General features: G+C 41.5%; 2 protein-coding genes across 7 annotated transcripts in view; one reads left to right on the top strand and one right to left on the bottom strand.

Annotated features, from left to right (window-relative positions):
* Positions 1-9,008, top strand: part of ppfia3 (PTPRF interacting protein alpha 3) — a 36,902-nt gene extending 27,894 nt beyond the window's left edge. For 2 of the 5 annotated variants that reach the window (XM_050070019.1, XM_050070017.1), the window contains exons 27-31: positions 320-495; positions 3,187-3,255; positions 3,370-3,532; positions 5,311-5,372; positions 5,661-9,008. In XM_050070019.1, coding sequence (XP_049925976.1) covers positions 320-495; positions 3,187-3,255; positions 3,370-3,532; positions 5,311-5,363 — 461 coding nt within the window. In that variant the 3' untranslated portion in view covers positions 5,364-5,372; positions 5,661-9,008. Of the gene's footprint in view, positions 1-319; positions 496-3,186; positions 3,256-3,366; positions 3,533-5,310; positions 5,373-5,660 lie in introns of all 5 variants that reach the window. The other 3 variants (XM_050070018.1, XM_050070016.1, XM_050070020.1) reach the window with 2 other exon arrangements.
* Positions 9,009-9,140: 132 nt separating this feature from the next.
* On the bottom strand, positions 9,141-18,089 carry LOC126405959 (uncharacterized). 2 transcript variants are annotated; one of them, XM_050070027.1, is made up of 3 exons: positions 17,276-18,089; positions 11,623-11,785; positions 9,141-11,413 (listed from the first exon to the last, which is right to left on the bottom strand). In XM_050070027.1, the coding sequence occupies exon 3, from the start codon at positions 11,392-11,394 to the stop codon at positions 9,931-9,933; it is 1,464 nt and encodes a 487-aa protein (XP_049925984.1). In that variant the 5' UTR covers positions 11,395-11,413; positions 11,623-11,785; positions 17,276-18,089; the 3' UTR covers positions 9,141-9,930. The 2 variants fall into 2 exon arrangements, with proteins under 2 accessions (XP_049925984.1, XP_049925983.1); XM_050070026.1 differs by lacking the exon at positions 11,623-11,785 and having other exon boundaries at positions 17,276-18,082.
* Between the last annotated feature and the right edge of the window lie 578 nt (positions 18,090-18,667).

The raw sequence follows: 18,667 nt of genomic DNA, 5'->3' as shown, positions 1-18,667 counted from the left end.
ACTATTGTAATGTTCTCTGTTCTGAAACAGAAAATGTATCCATGGGGCGTCGGTAGCGTAGTGGATAGTGCCGGCGGTTACTACTATTTTTGACTGTCTTAGACCACAGGAATAACATGCAGCAATTTTGAAAATAGACATTGTTTCCCTTTAACTTTCTCAGAAGACTATTAATAAGCCTGATCCAGCTTGAAGTTCAGGAAGCGAGCAGAATATTAAGAAACCTGATCTCGCTTCTAAAACCAGCGAGTAGACAGCTTGCTGTTTGCAGATGGATGCTTCCTCTGCCTCCCTTCACCTTCTCCTTCTCTCCTCCCAGATGTGATGGTGTGGTCCAATGAGCGTGTGATGTGCTGGGTGCAGACCATCGGTCTGAAGGAGTACGCTGACAACCTGCGCGAGAGCGGCGTCCACGGGGCTCTGCTGGCTTTAGACGACACCTTTGACTACACTGACCTGGCCCTGCTGCTGCAGATCCCCAATCAGAACACACAGGTAATGGACTTATGGAGAGGTACTAGTGGTGCAGCAGGGAGAGAAGAGGAGTTCTTAAGGGTAGATATTTGGGTTGTAAAGACCCCCTCCAAGCATGTTTTTTTGATTAGTATTTTGGCATTTTCTTTTTTTAATATGTTTGAGAGCGGTCAGTGTAGAGAGACAGAAAATATAACTCCCCTCCAGTTGAAAGCTCAAGCTCAAAGCGTTCTTGGAGTAACGGGCATTTATTTGCACATCCATGATATCAAACATGCGATCAAACATGCCGTCCAACATGCCGTCCAACATGCCGTGAGAACTAGATAAAATAAAAAACACACACCATAATGAGTCAAAGGTAATACAGAGCATTCTCATAGAGAATGATTAAAACAGTTTACATATACATCCAACGGAAACGTGAGCTATCACGCAGCTATCGCGTGAGCTTCATTAGCATATCTAATTAGTGTAATTAAAACATAAAATAACTCTGCATACCTCATTGGCCGCGTTAACTCAAGGGAAGTTAGAAATTAAACTTCAGGCTTAACAAGTCTTCATGTAGCCCAAATCTTGGTAAAATGCACAGCAAAAGAAAACTTAAAGATCACAGGTGCTCTCTGTCGAGCCTCACAGGTGCTCTGCTCCTCCTGGCACCGCATGCATATACAGGTGTAGCAACAAAACCAACCCGACCCACAGCAACAAAAGAACATTAGTTCCTCTATGAAATATAAGATGTATGTTACCAGATTTTATGTTCCCAATTGTTTATCAAGTTATTTATTTGTATTTATTAACAAATCATATCCTTTCCTAAAATGTAAATTATTCTTGTTTTTATCTCAAAAAATATTAAATGAACTTAAACTGTATAACTGCCTCTGATGGCAGCTACAGAAAACGTATAGAGAGGTGCCAAGCCAAGATTGAATCATCGACGTTGTGGTTATGTTGTATGTACTATGTACCCGAACCATAAAGCTACTGGGGCTCCAGCTTTAGTTTGGCCACATATCAATGAAATCTTCTTCTCTCTCATTGGAAAATCTACAATATGCAGTTATTTTTGCTTTCAAATTTTAACTGCTGGACACAAGATGTTTCCAAGTTCACTGAAAATGTGAGATGGAGCCTTCATGTTACCTCATCACATCTGTTTAAGTTGCATACTGGATCATGATTGGCTTCCAAACTAGTTGGGATAGACTAAAATCATGCTCAAATGTCCATTTGTTAAACTGGTGTTTAAAGTAAAGACCGTGGAACTTTCCCTCTTTCAAAATATACTACCGGTGCCAAACTCTACACATGCATCATTCTGCACAGTGAAACTCAAACATCCGAGTGGAGGACTTAAGTTCACATTAATCAATACCTTGACCATATATATGACAATTTTCCTAGCAGAACAAAGGCTTTGCAACCCCTTCATTTTATTTATCACTTATTGTTGTTTTAAAAGTGTCTTTAATAGCATTTCTTTTTTATACAATCACGATTAAAGCATTTATTTACTGCAGCAAGACAGATTGACCTTCGTCAGGCACAGGTTTTAAAGGGTAACTAAAGGATTTTTCTGGACCCTATTTTCATATGTTTCTGTGTCTAAGTGACGAATGAAAACGACAGTTTTTTTTAAACTGGTCGAGTATTGAGTCGGAGCACCGGCAGCTGAGAAACAGGCTCTAATGTAACCACACTTGCATTTGTACACCATCAATATACTACCACTAAAGGTGCTTGTTTTTGCCACTGTCAGGCTCAGATTGTTGTTATAAGTGTGTGACAACATTATGGAAGGGATCCCTACAGAGACAGACCTTTTTGTTTAACCAGGAACAGCCCTGAAATTACCATTGCCAAACCTACCAGACTCCATTCCAATAAAAGGTAATTTTAGCGTGTACAGAGCCAGCATGTTTTCACATCTAACTGGGTGAATTAATGGTTTAAACCAAACAAACCAGAGATGATGATTGTTGGAACAGTGGAGAGACAAACCAAGACAGCTTTTGTAAGTTTTATTTTGTTTCTGTTGAATTTGAATGAAGCGTGTTTTACCATGATAATATTACTGTTTATTGAAATGGAGTCTGGTGTGTTTGGTAATAGCGATAGCGATAACGAAAATGGTCTTTCTCTTTAACAAAAAGGTCTATCTCTGTAGGGTCCTTTTTATAATGTTGTCAGACACATAAAATAACAATCTGAGCCTGTTAGTGACAACAACAAGCACTTTTAGTGGATGTAATTTGACGATGGGCACATGCCCCAACTGTTTATATTGCAGCCTATTTTGCTGGCTGCAGCGCTCTCACTCAATACTGGACCGATTTCAAAAATGATTGTTTCCATGAGTCACTTAGACATAAAAACATGGGAAAATAGGGTCCAGCTTGAAGATAAGTTACCCTCTAATGATATTTAGCATTATAATTGGTTGATATGTACGATATCTTTGATTGTCCGTTATTTCCTGACACTTGTCTGCTATCTATAATAAAGGCTTAAAATGCCTTAACTCATATACTTAACTGTAACAAGTCTCCTCTGACCCTTCCGAGTTCCAACTGTGCTGGTTCAAAGCAGGAATAATATTCAAACATGAGCTAATGAATGGCAGCATAGCACACCTGCCCTGAAAATGTGTCATAAGTGGAGTCCAGTTGAATCTCAAAGCTCCACATCACCTCTCTCCTGCAGGCCAGACAGCTCCTGGAGCAAGAGTACAACTCCCTCATCTCCATGGGAACGGAAAGGCGACCTGATGAGGTCAGCACGCTAACCAGCTTGAAGAAATTAAATAATAAATAAAAACAGATTTGACTAAATGATAAAGTGTCTGAGCAGCCATGTCTCTGTTCACACACTCTGTCTGTCTAGCAGGATGGAACAAAGACGTTCACCCGCTCGCCCTCCTGGAGGAAGATGTTTAGGGAGAAAGACCTTCGGGGCGTGACCTCCGACTCCGCCGAGACCCTGCCTGCTAACTTCCGTGCCTCAGCCATCTCTACGCCCTCTGTTACCCTGAGAAAGGTTCAGAGTGATGGTGAGTATGATCCCCCCGACCTCTGACACCTCCGCTCTCATGTTCACATTTGCTCGGCTCCTCTGAGCCCTCGAGGCGCGTCTCAATTTAGACGATGACCTGTTACTCTATATGGCGTTACTCACATGATGAGCATGACAGAAATCAGGGCTAAAGGTATGTTGTAGCTCATCAGATGACCTGCAGATCCGATAATACACGTGTTCACATCTTGATTTGAAATTTGTTTTAAGCCCCCACTGGTGAAATGTAGTACATTTCTTAAACGCATTTATTCAAAGCCTGTACCAAGTATAAATTCAAGGTACTTTACTTCATACTTCTACTTTACTATCTCTCAGAGGTAAATATGGCACTTTTTATTCCGCTTCATTTATCTGACAGTTTTTATTACTTTTCAGATTACAGTTTTTCATGCCCTTTCTGTCCAGTAAAAACCACACGTCTTTCAATGTGTTTACTTTGAATGTTTGTGATGAACTGAGGAACATTCCTTTGTGTGTTAGGGAAATTCTCCTACTTCTTAAGCTAAATAAACTCTTTAAAACCCTTTTCGATAAGCTGAAACATGCATCATCACAACGCTGAAACAGGGCTGTTTTTCCGACACCATGAAAAGCTGACTTTTTGAAGATGCGTGGGTCTCACAAACATCACGCTACCTCTGTGTGTGTGTTGTAATCTTAATTCTCTATAGTTTGCCATGATTAGTCAATGATTAGTCAATCCAGCCCAGCGTGCAAGTTTGCACGTGTGTATGCCATTGGCTAATGAATCAGCTAATTTGGTAAATGGTACGTGGACTTGCATTTGAATAGTGTCTTTATCGTCTTCTGACCACTCAAAGCACTTAAACACTACTTGTCAAATTCCCTCATTCATACACTGGTAGCCAAGACTACTATACACTCACAGTTCAGTATCTTGCCCAAGGATACTTCGACATGTGGACTGGAGGAGCCAGGGATCGAACCTCCAGTCTTCCCAAAAGTGGGCAACCTGCTCTACCTCCTGTGCCACAGCCAGTACCAGGACAGTGGAGGTGTGGAAGGGTGGTTCCCACTCTCCAGTGTCCCCGTGGTTAACATCATTAGCTCTGTCAGCATCATTGCTGTTGTTTAGCACTGTTTATGGAGCACCATTAGCTATAGCTGCCAGCTCAGCCACCTCCATGTTGAGAACTTTATGCAGACAATTCATGCGCAGTAAATTTCAAATAGAACCCCTTCGAACTTCCCAGCAGTATAGAAAGGACAACCATAAAATCTACAGCACTAAAATGTAACATTCACATTAATGCAGCTTTAACATTAACCCAAAAACATCATATATAATATTAAAACACTGACAGGGAAAATTTTACTGCACAATGAGTACTTTTACTTGAGTCAAGTTCTGAATGCAGTACTTTCACTTGTAGTGGTGTATATTTACAGTGTGGTATTGATACTTTTACTGAAGTAAAGGATCTGAATACTTCTCTCAACCACTGTCAGCCATGTTATATAAGCTGCTGCAAATCCACGCACATAGTCACATGCACAGAGCAGTTGGTTGTTTTCATGCTACTCTGCCATTAGTTTGGCGGAGGAATTTTCTCTTTCCTTTAGTAAAGGAACTGGCAATAACAAGGAACAGACGCTTCAAAGTACAGAGGAAGACTATTATCCTCCATTCCACTTCTTAATAGGAATGCCTGTGGAAGGTCAGTGCTGTTTAAGACATTGCATTTACGATAATGATCCGGTCTGTGTCTGTTTCTCCGGTCTCCAAAACAGCCAACTCTGGTGCCCGGGGTGAATCTGCCTCAGTGAGGACGTACTCCTGTTGAGGGGCTGAGGTGAGAACACACATTAATTAAACTGCCTAGTACTGTTGCATCCGTGCAGGGTTTTATCCGTGTGGTGAAACAAAAACATCCGAGACGCCTTTCACATGTGCCGAGCACATTTCTTCGAGCCTCGTTGTTTTATGATTCTGTTTGTTGAGGTGGATTGGTTTGAGCATGGGATTTTAGTAGTCCCCCTAAGGTCTTTAAGTGGTGGGTTTTGGTTGGTGGGGATTTAGGCAGAGTTGAATTAAGGCCGCAGATGCAGTGACGTGGGAATAATGCTGTTTCTCTCCTCAGGGCGCTGACTGGATTGGGACTAGAGGACCCTGCTCGCTCATCCACGGAGAAAGAAGCAATGAATATAACCATTTAACTTCAAAATAAATCTATCGGTCTGACCATTCTGCAATAACAGAAGCAAAGGAATAAAGGGGGAAAATGACATGAAGAATGTATGAATGTATTTTCCGACCAGACTGGGAAGGTTGAATGGGATCAGCTGTTCTCTCTCTCTGTCTCTCTCTTCCTGTCGTTCTGTCTTTGCTCTTCCTCTCTTAGTGTGACTGTGCTGTGGGGTTAATGAAGGACAACACCGGTGTTGGTCCCGCACGTTTCCCCCTCTCTTCATTCCTGTCGGAGTCTGCACACAGTCAGCAGAGTTGGCAATATCAGGGCTCATTTTCCTACCTTCAGAAGGAACCACTACTTGCTGCCATTTATTCTCTTACAGTTTGAAAACAACCTAAACGTGCCGCCTTATAACTTCTGCTCAACAACAGGTGTTTTTACTGAAAGCCGGGGCAGAAGTTAACCTCACTGTAAGGTTTAGATTTGAAAAACAGAGGAACGACTGGAAGGATGTTAAAATTGTAAACTGATTGGGGGAAATGACGGGATGGACATTAATCTGTTACGACTACACAACGCTGGTGTTCTCCTTTCTGCTCATGGTGTTCAGTGTCAGCCATTGCGGCTCTATTGTTGGCTTCTATGGGCCTGTCAGGGGTGTATAAGTGTCCCCACAGTTGGTCGGATTGGTGTAGTAAAACACGTCTGAGTTCAGACCACTGTTTGGCTCCGACCACATCAATGGGACCCTCCTCATGCTTTGTCTATTGGCACCTTGAAAGCTGATAGGCTAAGTAATCTCTTTTGAAGGGACCCCATTATAGAGATCAAAGCCACAGAGGTGGATGGGACAGGGTGGAGCGATGCGGCGGAGGCATTGTGTTCATGATGTCAGTGGCAGGAAATCCATAAATCAAGTGTTGGTATCACTCTCTGAAAAGGCGTACTTTACAAGGAGTTTTTTAAGTACGGGCTCTATCAATGTTAAAGGGGCACTCCGCAGATTTTTCACATAAAGCTAAGTTTACTCATCATGAAAAGACCTATGCAGCCTGTAAAACAGCTGTATAACGTCCCCTGTGGTGCTGGAGGAGCTTTCCAAAAAGATTCTACTGGGTTGCATTATGGGAAATGTAGGACCCAGCGTTTTTGGAGCTTCACTCATACTGGAGACTTAAGAGTCAGGATATTTCAGCCTTCTGATGTTTCAATTTATTTATTTTTTATTTGCCTCTTTTGAGTTTCCCAGCTTTTTCAAAGTGCAATCGCAAAATATCTAAACATTTATTAAACCATTTATCAATGCTTTATGGATCAGTAAAAAAAAGCTGCTAATAAAGAGTTTTGGGTGGCAAGGTTGTGACAAATCAATTTAGATGGTTCAAAATATGATGACTCCGCTAATGGACAGCTCAAACATTATCTTTTGGGAAAAAAAGGATGTTATTAACCACTTATCAACATCATATTAGCATTTATAACTGCAAACGCTGGTAGCTAAGTATAAGGAACTTAATGTAAAAACTCAAAAGTTCCCAGACTTGATAACGAGCCATTAGATCTGTGGTCCAAAATGCTGTTTTAGTAATTCATAAAGGTTTCTTCCACCACAGTTATATCATGTGTGGAGTTTGAATTGTTAGTAAGTTGTTAATAAATGGCTTAAGGAAAAAGACAAAGCCAAAATTATTTTTTCATGACCTTGCAACCCAAAAGTCATTTTAAATAATGTATCATTTTACTGGCCTATAAATAATATATCTAGAGCATTAAAACATATTTATTATGAAAATAGTCAGTCATAACCCCCTAACCCTTAAATTGATCAGGTCACAGACCCCCATATGACAAGACTTCTGGGCTTTCCATAAGATAAAAAAGATAGATGTTAGATGTGATTAAGACAAGAATTCTATGGCTATCAACTACAGGACTCTTACTCACATTTGGCTGACCTCTATAGTGAATAAAATAGTAAAAAATAGTCTATTCTCCATTGTTCTGGGGACCCCCTGGAACTCCCTTAGAACCACTCACATTGGGGAAAGTAAAGTATGTCTAATTAGAAAGTGGTACCGAAGTGTTGTATATTGAAGAAGGCATGAGACATGACATAACATGACATGACACTGAGGTCAGACTTTAACTCCTCACTGGCCCTCCATGATGTAATTGTGCGGGTCATGACTTGTAATCATCAGCTCAGGGTCTCGGGTAATCCTGATGATAGGAGAGGTGGCAGAGAGACATAACAGTGACTCACAGGGAGGAGGGATACAAAAAAAAACCTAAAGGATGGACAGAAGCCGGTCATTTTACTGCACACACAAGCCATAACAGAAACCAAGAGCTCTCTTGGGGGAGGGGGGGGGGTGAATCAGAGAGAGGCAGGGAGAGAGGGCGAGCCCGAGGAAGCCCAGGAAACAAAACCTTTAGCCTCTGTGTTTACGATGCATGTCAAACAAACGACAATGACCTACAAACATTTTTTTGGTGGTAAAGATGATATGAGGTGTCTTTAAAAAAAATATATATCTGTATGATAAACCTACAGGGGTCGGGAGCCTGGGGATCAATTTGTAAAATGTGTGTATTTTTTTCAGTTGTATTTTTTATTTTTTACAATATCTATTTATTTTCTTTAGGTATGTATTGGATAAATGTATGTACATGTTCCGTTTCTTCTTGACTTCATTTGAACTAGTTTTAAAAAGTAAATATGAAACATTGAAAATGGTCATTCAAATACGCTACTGTATGTGTACATTTTGAGAACAAATTGTGCAATGATTTAACAGATTTCCATGATTAAAGTGATAGTAATACAAATTGAAAATATCATCTGGAAAATAAACAATAATGATGATGATGAAAATTGTGATGTAAAAGAAAGAAAAAAATAATAAAGCGATCCGGGTGGATCTGCTGATCATCGCAACCTTTTTTCTTTTTCCCATTGATTTGTTTTTTGTCTCTCTGCAGTAGTCACGTGTGCAGTGGTGAGTTTACTCAAGTACCATTCTTAATTACAATTTAAACATTGTTGTACAGTTCTTTAATTATTGTACTCCACCACATTTATGAGGTAAATGTTGTCCTTTATGCTCCACTGCATTTATTGGACAGCTATAGCCACTAATTGCTCAACAGATTAGAATTTTATACACAAAATATGTAGGACTTCGACTCCTAAGGAGTATTTTTAAATGAAGGTATTGCTATTTTTACACAAGTAACTGACCTGTATACTTCTTCTAACACTGAGTGTGTTTTATGAAGCTGTAATTGGAGGAAACTGCAGATTACTGCAGTAAAATGCTGAAAAAAATATCACTTATCGTAACTTATCCTTTCCCAAATAAATCCTGGAGTGCTTCAAGAACTCAATTCTGCATATTCACATCAATTAATTGGTATGAAAATAATGTGCCGAGTACAAAGATCCTTTATTACCACATTTTGGCAGGCAAACTGAACAAACCAGCAGATGGTAAAATTAGTTTTTAAGTGTCGTATAATTTACAAACCACATGGGTTTACATTCATGAACCACATTGAACACGTTTCACATTGGGAGATGTTTCCTGCCACAAAACTGTCAAATCATCAGCCTGCGTGAAACCATGCTTAAGTGTGCCCATGCTGTAGTTTCTGTATCCGATACTAAAATGCACTGTCACATTCATGGTAATCGATGTGTGAACAGTGTGGAGCAGTAAAGTGGAGCCTCAGTAGGTGGCGCTCCTTCCTCTCACAACCCGAGCGGCCCAGAGGCTGGAATTATCATCAGACACTGGAGAGACCTACCACTCCATGAAGACTTCTTCTATAAATACACACTGATATACATAGCTTCATACATAAAGGTATACTGGTGTCATATTGTACACATATATAAAGGAATATATTAATATCAAAGACATACACATGCTTACATACTAATCAAAAATAACTTAGATTATGAAAGATAAATCATACAAAAAACAGTAAAATCTCTATATGACAATTTTCCCTAAGATCTAGTAATGAGGTCTTCTTGTTTTTTTTTAAAGTCTTTTGAGGTTACGGTGGAGGACGGGCTGGAGGAGAGAGAGGGACAACTAAGTCAAGTTTAAGAAAGTGAAAGTGCACACAGAAGGATGTCACAGCTGCTCTGCTCTGTGTCACTTTCTACTTCTTGCCATCTCTCCCTATCACCCCCCCCCCCCTCCTCTCTCTCTCAGCCTCTCCCCCTCCTCGTCAAGACCTCCCTTCCCAGCGCCTGATTGGCTCTGGACAGCAGCACACAGACACAGGACGAGTCGATGCGGATCCACCTCCATCCGGTTCTGTTGTTAGCGTCTTTGGTGAGCGCTCGGACGTACGACTGCTTGGCTTTGCACTCGCTCACCCACTGTTTTTTATCCACGCCCAAGCAGCCAGCCCCGGCTACGCCCGTCCCAACAGGTTTAAGTGCAGCGCCGGCCCTCGACCTGCCAGTGTTGGTTGTCTGCTCGGCCTCGCGGCAACGAGTCTCATAGAAGTACTGTTTGAGTGGTCCTGTCTGCGTCTGGATCTCCTGTAAGATGGTGACCTTCTGACCGTGGGAGTCGATGGCAGTCTTCTTGTCAGTGACCCAAACACTTTCTGCCTCGCACACTGACTTTTCCCCTCTCCTTCTGTCCATCAAGTGTGAGCGTTTATCCCTTTTGACAGAGCGGGCAACCTCTGTAACTCTGGAAGAGTCTGCCCAACTCAGAGTCGTGCTCCTGTCGATCGCCCGGTCCCCGTGACCCTCAATGTGTCCGTCCATGTCCTCCTGCTCCTCTCCCTCCCCGTCCTCCTCCAGCAGGCCGGTTTCCAACATGAGCAGGAGAGGTGGGTGCTCTGGAGGCGACGGGGAAGGTGAGAACAGGACTCGCGGATGTGCGTCCAGAAACATCTCATCCCCTTCTAAGATATTGTCCAGCCCGGTCCCCAGACCCAGCCCTGCCTCCAGGTTCAAGCTCTCCTCAGCTGGACCTCTTCCAGCCCCAGGTGTCTGCGTGCTTCCTGTCTCAACTGTAGGTGCATCTCTGAGCTTTTCCGAGGGAACAGTTGGTTCTGGTCCTCTTTGACCCTTTAGATTAGCAGCAGGACTGACTGCATTATGCGTTTCCGCCGTGGAAACCGGCAGCAGTCTTTCTGTAGGGTCCTGAAGATTGTCCTTCTTGGAAAAGTCCACAAAACTGGAGTAATCTCTCCTGCTGCTGCTGTCAGCTTTGTAGTCCTTTGGTAGAGAATTATCCTGGGAAATATCCTCGGTCCTGAGTGTTCCTCCTTCTGTGGGAACATCCACAGTGTCACTGCTTTTGTCATCGCTGCCTGAGTTGCTATTTGATTGGTAGGTTCCTTGATTCTCCACTTTGAACGTGGAAGTCTCTTCATCTGCGGAGGATTTCACATAATCCTTATGGTTCTGGAGGTTTTGTCTGTTGGTGTTTTGGCTAAGGGTAGCAGCCATGTTGTAGTCCGTTTGTGAGGCATTTCCATGGAAGTTGTAGTCCACAGGGGGAGCTGCGAGGTGAGCAGCCGAGTCATGATGGTGCTCTCTGCGGTTGTCAAAGCCAGGCTCTGTCGTTGCGGCAGCAATCCTGGACACGGGGTTGTGAGGGAAGGGCAGGGCCGAGGCAATCACCATGGCAACCAGGGGAAGCCAGTGCATCACTCCCAAGACGTATCAGCTGATGAAACAAGAGTAAATAGATGGGAGAGACAAAAAGACAACATTATTTTAAACAATGCACATTGTGGCTTATACAGTCAACCTAAGTACCTCAATTAAGATGTAAAATGAGAGGTTTTACTGGTGGACTGCAGATTTATGACCCTGGTGCTTTAACCACTGAGGTATGGCTTTAAAATCTTGGCAGAAGTCATGGAAAAATAGTACCAAGTACAGCAAGGTCGCCCTCTGCTTCTTCATGCGGCAAGGTGGAGTTCAGCTACGAACGCTGTAGATTCTGAAGGGCTGACCTTCAAACGGAGATACTGACAACCTGGTATGTATGCAAGTCAGAAACTTTACAGCCAAAGGAAATGGATTCAAAAGACATCTGCAAACAAAGAAAACAAGCCTCTTTTTTCAGCTCTTAAAAGCACGACTATTGTTGCAGCTTTTCCCAGGATCCAGTAATCTGGGAATCTCTGACAAACATGGTTGACCTCAGGTCTGCATGCAGATTAAAAGAAACCATCCCAGCACTGCCGGAGAAAACCTCAGGTATTCTCTCTGAACACACCTGGGCTGTGGGGAAGTTGTTTTCCTTTGGAAAAATGATGCCTCAACACAATGCAATAAATCTGCTGCCTCGGATTGGAGGAGATTGTTTATGGTGATGTGCAATCCTTGCTACTGTAAACACCATGCCTGCCATAATCTGCATTATTTAAACTTTGTGCAGCTTGTAATCACAAAAGGATTAGCAGTTCATTTTGTTTAGCAACAATATGAAACAAATACTGCAGAATCTTTGTAATAAAGTCTCTCTGGGCTCAAGTCGTGCAGCAGTAGCAGTAGGTGACATTTACAGTGTCAGCAAGAGGACAGAATGTTATTCACAAGTGTCAAGCATGTTTCCAAAAATGTCATTGAAAGTTTATTTCCTAGCTGCAACTTTTAGTCTGCTTGAAAGTCTATTTTCAAGCTGAAACATTTAATATCTACAGATGTGAGCATGTGTGGCTTTTTCTTGCCATATGTTATACTATATTGAATATGTTTGGATTTTGAATGCGTCTTTTTAGGGAATGGAAAATTAAGCTGGACATTTTTCACCATTTTCTGAAGTATTACAGACTGAACAATCAATACTGAAAATAATTGTAAGTTAAAGCCCTAGTTTAATTAATCTAAATGAATTACATCAAATTATAGCAAATGAGACTGCGTCTTTAACTATATTAACTGAATTATTTTGATATAAATGTGTTACACACACACACACACACACACACACACACATACAAAAATTGAAGTTACCCAATTAAAATAAAAACTGTGGTGTCAGAACTAATGATGATCATGTTTTGCCAGTTATATTACATATGTGTTACTTATCACTTAAAGATACATTATGTTAAATGGTGACAAATTGAAAAGTCATTATAATAGCTGTTAACCAACAAAACTGTACAAAAGTCAAATAAAACACTCCCTCGTGTGAGCCAAATGTAAACACTTCCCAGGAGACTTTTCATGTAGTTTGTCATGTCTGACATCATCTACACGAAACATGAATCATAAGTGAGGCAGAGGTGATTCATTTGTATTTCAAAGTGAGGTTCACCTGTGACTAACTGGAAAAATATTCCAGTCACTTGTCCGTGCAGCATGTACAGTGGGACAGCGTACCAACCAGTGCTCAGAGGAGGTGAGAAACAGGGAGGAGGTCACTCGGAAAGAGTTAAAATAGGTGGAATGATCAGAATGTCAGAGATGCAGCTTTACTGGCGCGGCTCCTTCACGGTTTCCTCAGGCAGCAAAGGGAGAGAAAAAAAAACACGTATGGCAACAGAAAATAAGTGTGAAGGAGCAGATGTCATCAGTGTGTTTGTTTGCTTGTGGCACGTCATGGTGACTGAATGGATGTATCATCAGTGACCATTGGTGAGAGTGGGCATACACGCGATTGACAAAGGTAAACCCTTTCAGTGACAGGACACATGCTCAGCAGGGCCACACCCTGGATACAATGCAGCAAACTGAGGAGCAACAAGGTTTGGTCGACGCATCACTCATGCAGTAACCTCGGGGCTCAAAGTGCCTGCTTGTCATGCTGACGATAAATAACATCACAGTGCGGTGAGCTTCCTGTTTGCTTAGGCTACTGATCTATGCATCGACCTGCCAAAAAAACCCCAGGTGTTTCGGGTGATGAAAGCAAGACGAACGGTAAACCAGGCTATTAACACACCCCTAGAACATGGGGAGGCCAGCCAACGGCAATTAAAACCGATAAGAAAACATATGCAGCAAAGGTGAACACTGTCACCCGTAGGAGGAGAAGCTCATTTTGAATTGGCGGTGGTACAGGGTGACTATCCTGAAAGAATCTGCAGGATTTGTCTTATGTGAGTCTGTTGCAGGAGAGCTATTTGCTTCTTAAGGGCTTTCTTGGAGCACTCAGGCACCACACAGGAGGCAGGCAAACACACTCTCTAAGTGGTTTCTTTGTAAAACAGCAGCAGCAGCAGCACTTCATCACCATGCTCCATTTGCTACAATGACACGCATCATTTGCGCTCCCTGCAAGGCTAGACGAGGACCACGACGTTCTTCCGCCCTCTGGACCAGACCCAAGCCCTCTGAATCCCCCCCCAGATGAACACACACACACACACACACACACACAAAAATCCCAGTCTCTCTAAATCCAAAACCTCACTTAGTAAATAAAACCCCACTCAACACTGCACACTTATGTTAATCCTAATCTCCGTAGCCTGAGAGTCTTCCAAATGAGCACAGGAAGAATACCCTGAAACCACAGGACAAGGGCCTAAACAAACAGACAGAAATCAACCACGTCACCAAGCAAAACTCCATGAATAAACAGACTAAACAGACTAAACTATGACACTAACGGCGAGGCCTCCGTGAGCCACAGTGGCAACCTGAATTATTTAGCATTAATTATATTAATTAAATGGCTGGGAAGCGGCCTGTTTTCTCCTTGTTTCATGTGCCTTTATGTTCCCTCAGATCCTCCAGTGTCGGTCAGAAGAAACTCTTCTTCCAAACTGTGTAATACTGTAACATTCCCAGCAGGATATCAGAGAGACGACCTCAGAGAACATTTTTAAGTGACAGCTTGAAACAGATCTATTTCACTTTGCTTTCAACTAGTCTTGTAACATGCTGTGTTTGTCTCCCTCTCAACCACTATCAACCGGATTTGATTTTTGTGCTGTTGTTATCCGTGTATTGATTATTTTACTGTCATTAATGATTGTTGCAATTAAACCATTTTTTCTGTTTTCCTTGTTTCTCCTTACTGTGAAGCAGCTTGGCTACGTTTGTGTGTCAAATAAAATGATGAGGGCTGAAACGTTTTTGTTTTTTTTAATTGATTTAATCTACCAATTCTTGTCTTGATTATTGACTTCATTATTTGTTCTATAACGCATGAAAAAGCTGAAAAAATACCTGTCATAATTTCCTTAAATCCAAGGGGATGACATCAAATTTCTTGTTTTTCAAAGAAAAAATAAATTACACTTACTAATGTAAAACAATGGAAGGAAGCAAATTTTCACATTTTAGAAGCTTGAACCCAAGAAAGTTTGAATTCTTTGCTTCAAAAATGGCTGAATCAAAAACTAATTATAAAAATAGTTGGTGATTATTATTATTCTGTGTATATGTTTTTACTAAGCTTAAATCATGTGAATCCAGCTAACTTGTTGATGTGCAGCTACTACAGTCGCTTTGCTTTAAAACATGATAGACACATATATGAACATGCGGAAAAACAATACAGGAAAGTGTGTCTTTACTAACTCTGGCACCTGGCAAATTGGTCTGACTTCTGTTTTGAGCGCTGCCAGTGTGAACCGCAGGGGTTTAATCCACATGAGACAGCGTGAGTGAAGGGGGAATTATGGTACAGAGGGCCTCTGGCTGTGAGACCCTCCCCAGGAAGCAGATGCCATAAAGCAGCCCCACACCTGGCAGTGGCTACTGTGCTATTAGCCTGTTAACAAAGTAATGCCCCCCTTGTGCGTGGCTAATGTCAGACACGTCCATCCGACAGAGAGCTAATGCACTGTGTGTTAGTGTTAGGACCAGGCTCCGTCCTAACCTAATCCTGCCTCTTTGAAGTCGACGGGGGTGGAAGATGTCTGGAGGCCGGCTGAACGGGAGACAATTTGCGCCTCACATCACATTTATCAGCAGATTTTATGACAGGTCTGAAACACACCTGAGTGTGAGCAACGGAAACAGTGACAACAGGAGTGGCTGCAACACCATGTGACATACAAAACACACACAGGTAAATGTTTGCCCTCTCTCTTTCTCTCTCTCTCTCTGTGAGGGTAGAGTAAAAGCTTTGGCCTCACATGTGCTCATTTACAATGCCTTGCTGTCCCACTGTGCAAACAGCCCATTAATTCCAGGTCTGTGATTGTTTCATACCACGCTCAGCCTGCATAGATCCAGCCTCCTCCTCCTCTAACTACATATGAAACAACTCTATCAGTCACATCTCGCTCCAATCACATGTAGATCTCGCCTTCTCTTTCACACACACAAGATGACAACACACACTTGTGGAATGTACATTTATTCAAATACTGTACTTCAGTACTTGAGAATCTCCATTTTCTGCTTCTTTATGTTTAATTTAAGAGGCAAATATTGTACTTTTTACACCACCACAATTATTTGATATCATAATTACGTGTTACTTTGCAGATTCATATAATCAACAAGTACACTCTGATGTAATATTGTACGCAAAAATAAAACTTTATTGATCTCTGGGGGAGAAATTAACAAGATACCCAGCAGATAAAGTATATAAAGCCGCTGAAATTAGCTCCACTTTTACCATGTGCAACAGTAAAATGATGTACACAATACTTATAATCCAGTTACATAATATGTTATTCTGACTCTGCATAATGAATACTTTTGCTTTTGGTACTTCGTACATATTTTGATGCTAATACTTTTTTGTGTTTACTTCAGATAAATATTTGAATTTGACTTTTACTTGCCACAGAACATTTCTACATTGTGGTATTTCTGCTTTTACATAAGTACGAGATCTGACTACATCTTCCACAGCTGCTGATGAGGTACATGCAACAGTGCTGTGAAACAGAAAGAGAAATGCCATCATCTTGTAAAGAGTTGCCTGACTTCATTTTGTTTGTTAACTGTAATACCACAGAAGATGTAAAAGCTGCTCAACTGAATGAATGAATATCCTTAGTGCTTATTTCACCTCCCACAGGATAGTTTTAAGCCCCTGATCTCCTGACAGTATCAAATTAAGACATCAGCTGCGGGTTTGTTTCATATTACAACCTGTGTGATCTACCTGCGGGGTGGATTGACTCGGTAGCTCTCACCTCACCTGACTGACTGCCAACGAAAACAAAATGCGAAATTGACTACCACGGCACAACTGCCAAAGAAAATAAAATGCAAAATAAGACTGTGTCTGGTGTGTTCACAAAGCATTGTGCAAAGAAACAAGTGAGTCAAAAATGCATGAAATAACTGAGACACATATTTAATTCAAGAAATAAAAGAAGAAAACAATATGCCAGTTATGTCTGCATGCAGGGGTGTAAGTAAATATGTGAGCTGATGAATAAATAAATGAAACATGGACTTTTAAGGAACCAAATATATACATAAGACTGATAAACTGACCTAATTAAATATCTTAAGGATTCTTACTCACATTACGTCACTTATAGTGTATCTAAATAGCTGAATACATCAACAAATCAATAAATATGTGCGTAGCCTATATTAATTCGTAAACAGTGTTTAACACTAAAAGGCCTACGTGTGTGATTTAAAGCCATACCGTTTAGGTGAGATCCGGACCCCGCGTCCTTCCAGCTGACACCACATTGATTATAGAGTCCTGTCGCCAGTTGCTCAACTGGTTTAAAAAAATAAACTCAAAAAACACCTTCGTACCGAAACCGCAAAACTAAACACAAACATTTCTTTCTTCTTTTAATAGTCCGTGACATCGCATGTGCGCCCCAAAAATCCGACAAGGGGGAAAAGAAAACGTTACAAACCAGAAGTCTCCTGTCTGTCCTGGGAGCGCTTCCACTGCAGGGAGAGAAGGTTTAATGCTTAATAAGCCCAGAAAAGTGTCAAAAATGTAAACGTGCCACACAGTTATGATATTCCATGAGTCGTTACTCCTCCAAGGCAGACATGGGGAAAGGTATCTCAGCGCAAATATGTGGACGAAGAAGTGGAGCGGTGAAGAAGTTTGCCAAATGTTTTAAGACCTGAACTCCGCCTGAAACGCGTAAAGTCAGACAAACAGTTAAGCTAGCAAGAGTCGGAATTGCAATTTCTGGTTCTGACTTTCAAAATAAAACCAATCTGAGGTAAACGGTGCTTAGATTAAGCGTTGGGTTAGCAGCAAGGCTTTTATTTTGAAGACTTCAACATCCACTTCCGGCGCAACTTCTTCTTCTCCGATGCTAACTTAACGCGGTTAACGACTCCGGTTTCTCCTGGGAAGCGCAAAGACAAGCCGAAGTTTTTTTTTCTTCCTCAGGAGGTTAGTATATTAAAAAGAGACCTACAGCACTTCAACGAGTAACATCTGTGAGAGCAGATGTGTCCAAAAGTCGTTTCCTAAACATATGCATTTAATGTGAAACAGTAATCCAGCGTTAAATGCGCAAAATTAGCCAAAAAAAGTCACATAAAATGCTAGCTAGTTTTGATGCATTCATACAAACGTGTGTGAAGTCAGACTTCCCATGTGCGTGACAGAGATATGCTTTACCTTTACCTCCCCCTTTTTTTCATCCCCGCCCCACGGTTCACAAGAAAACAATTTGAGGAATTACCAGCAGTGTTGTGTTGGCACGGCTCCATGTTATGTGATTTCATTGTAGGTTGGTAACAGTGCAAATTATTACAAACAAACTGTAGTGAAGCTGGATGGCGCAATTCGTCAAGGCCTCTCGTCTGCAAGTGCAAGAGTGCAACATAATCTCATTTGGCTCAATCAAACCTGAGGATGTAACTTAATGTTTTAAAAGCCAAATCCCAGTTTCAGATTGCTTCCTGTTTGCTTGCACCAGATCTTTTTTTTTTTGGATGTGTGCCTGGCTCTTTGGCAGGTGAGTGTCTTGCTGAAGGGCACTTGGACAGGATGATCTGGATCTTGATGACCTCATTGGCTGTTATTAGTGCTTTCATATTTTCTGGACACTATATTGAA

This window comes from Epinephelus moara, chromosome 18 (assembly GCF_006386435.1).
Source record: "Epinephelus moara isolate mb chromosome 18, YSFRI_EMoa_1.0, whole genome shotgun sequence".
NCBI lineage: Eukaryota > Metazoa > Chordata > Actinopteri > Perciformes > Serranidae > Epinephelus > Epinephelus moara.
Note: the sequence above shows the minus strand (reverse complement) of the source record. Positions and strands in the feature narration are given on the sequence as shown.

Bases quoted from the DNA above. Each gene is read 5' to 3' on its own strand.
- LOC126405959 (XM_050070027.1), bottom strand. From the start codon at position 11,394: ATGCACTGGCTTCCCCTGGTTGCCATGGTGATTGCCTCGGCCCTGCCC.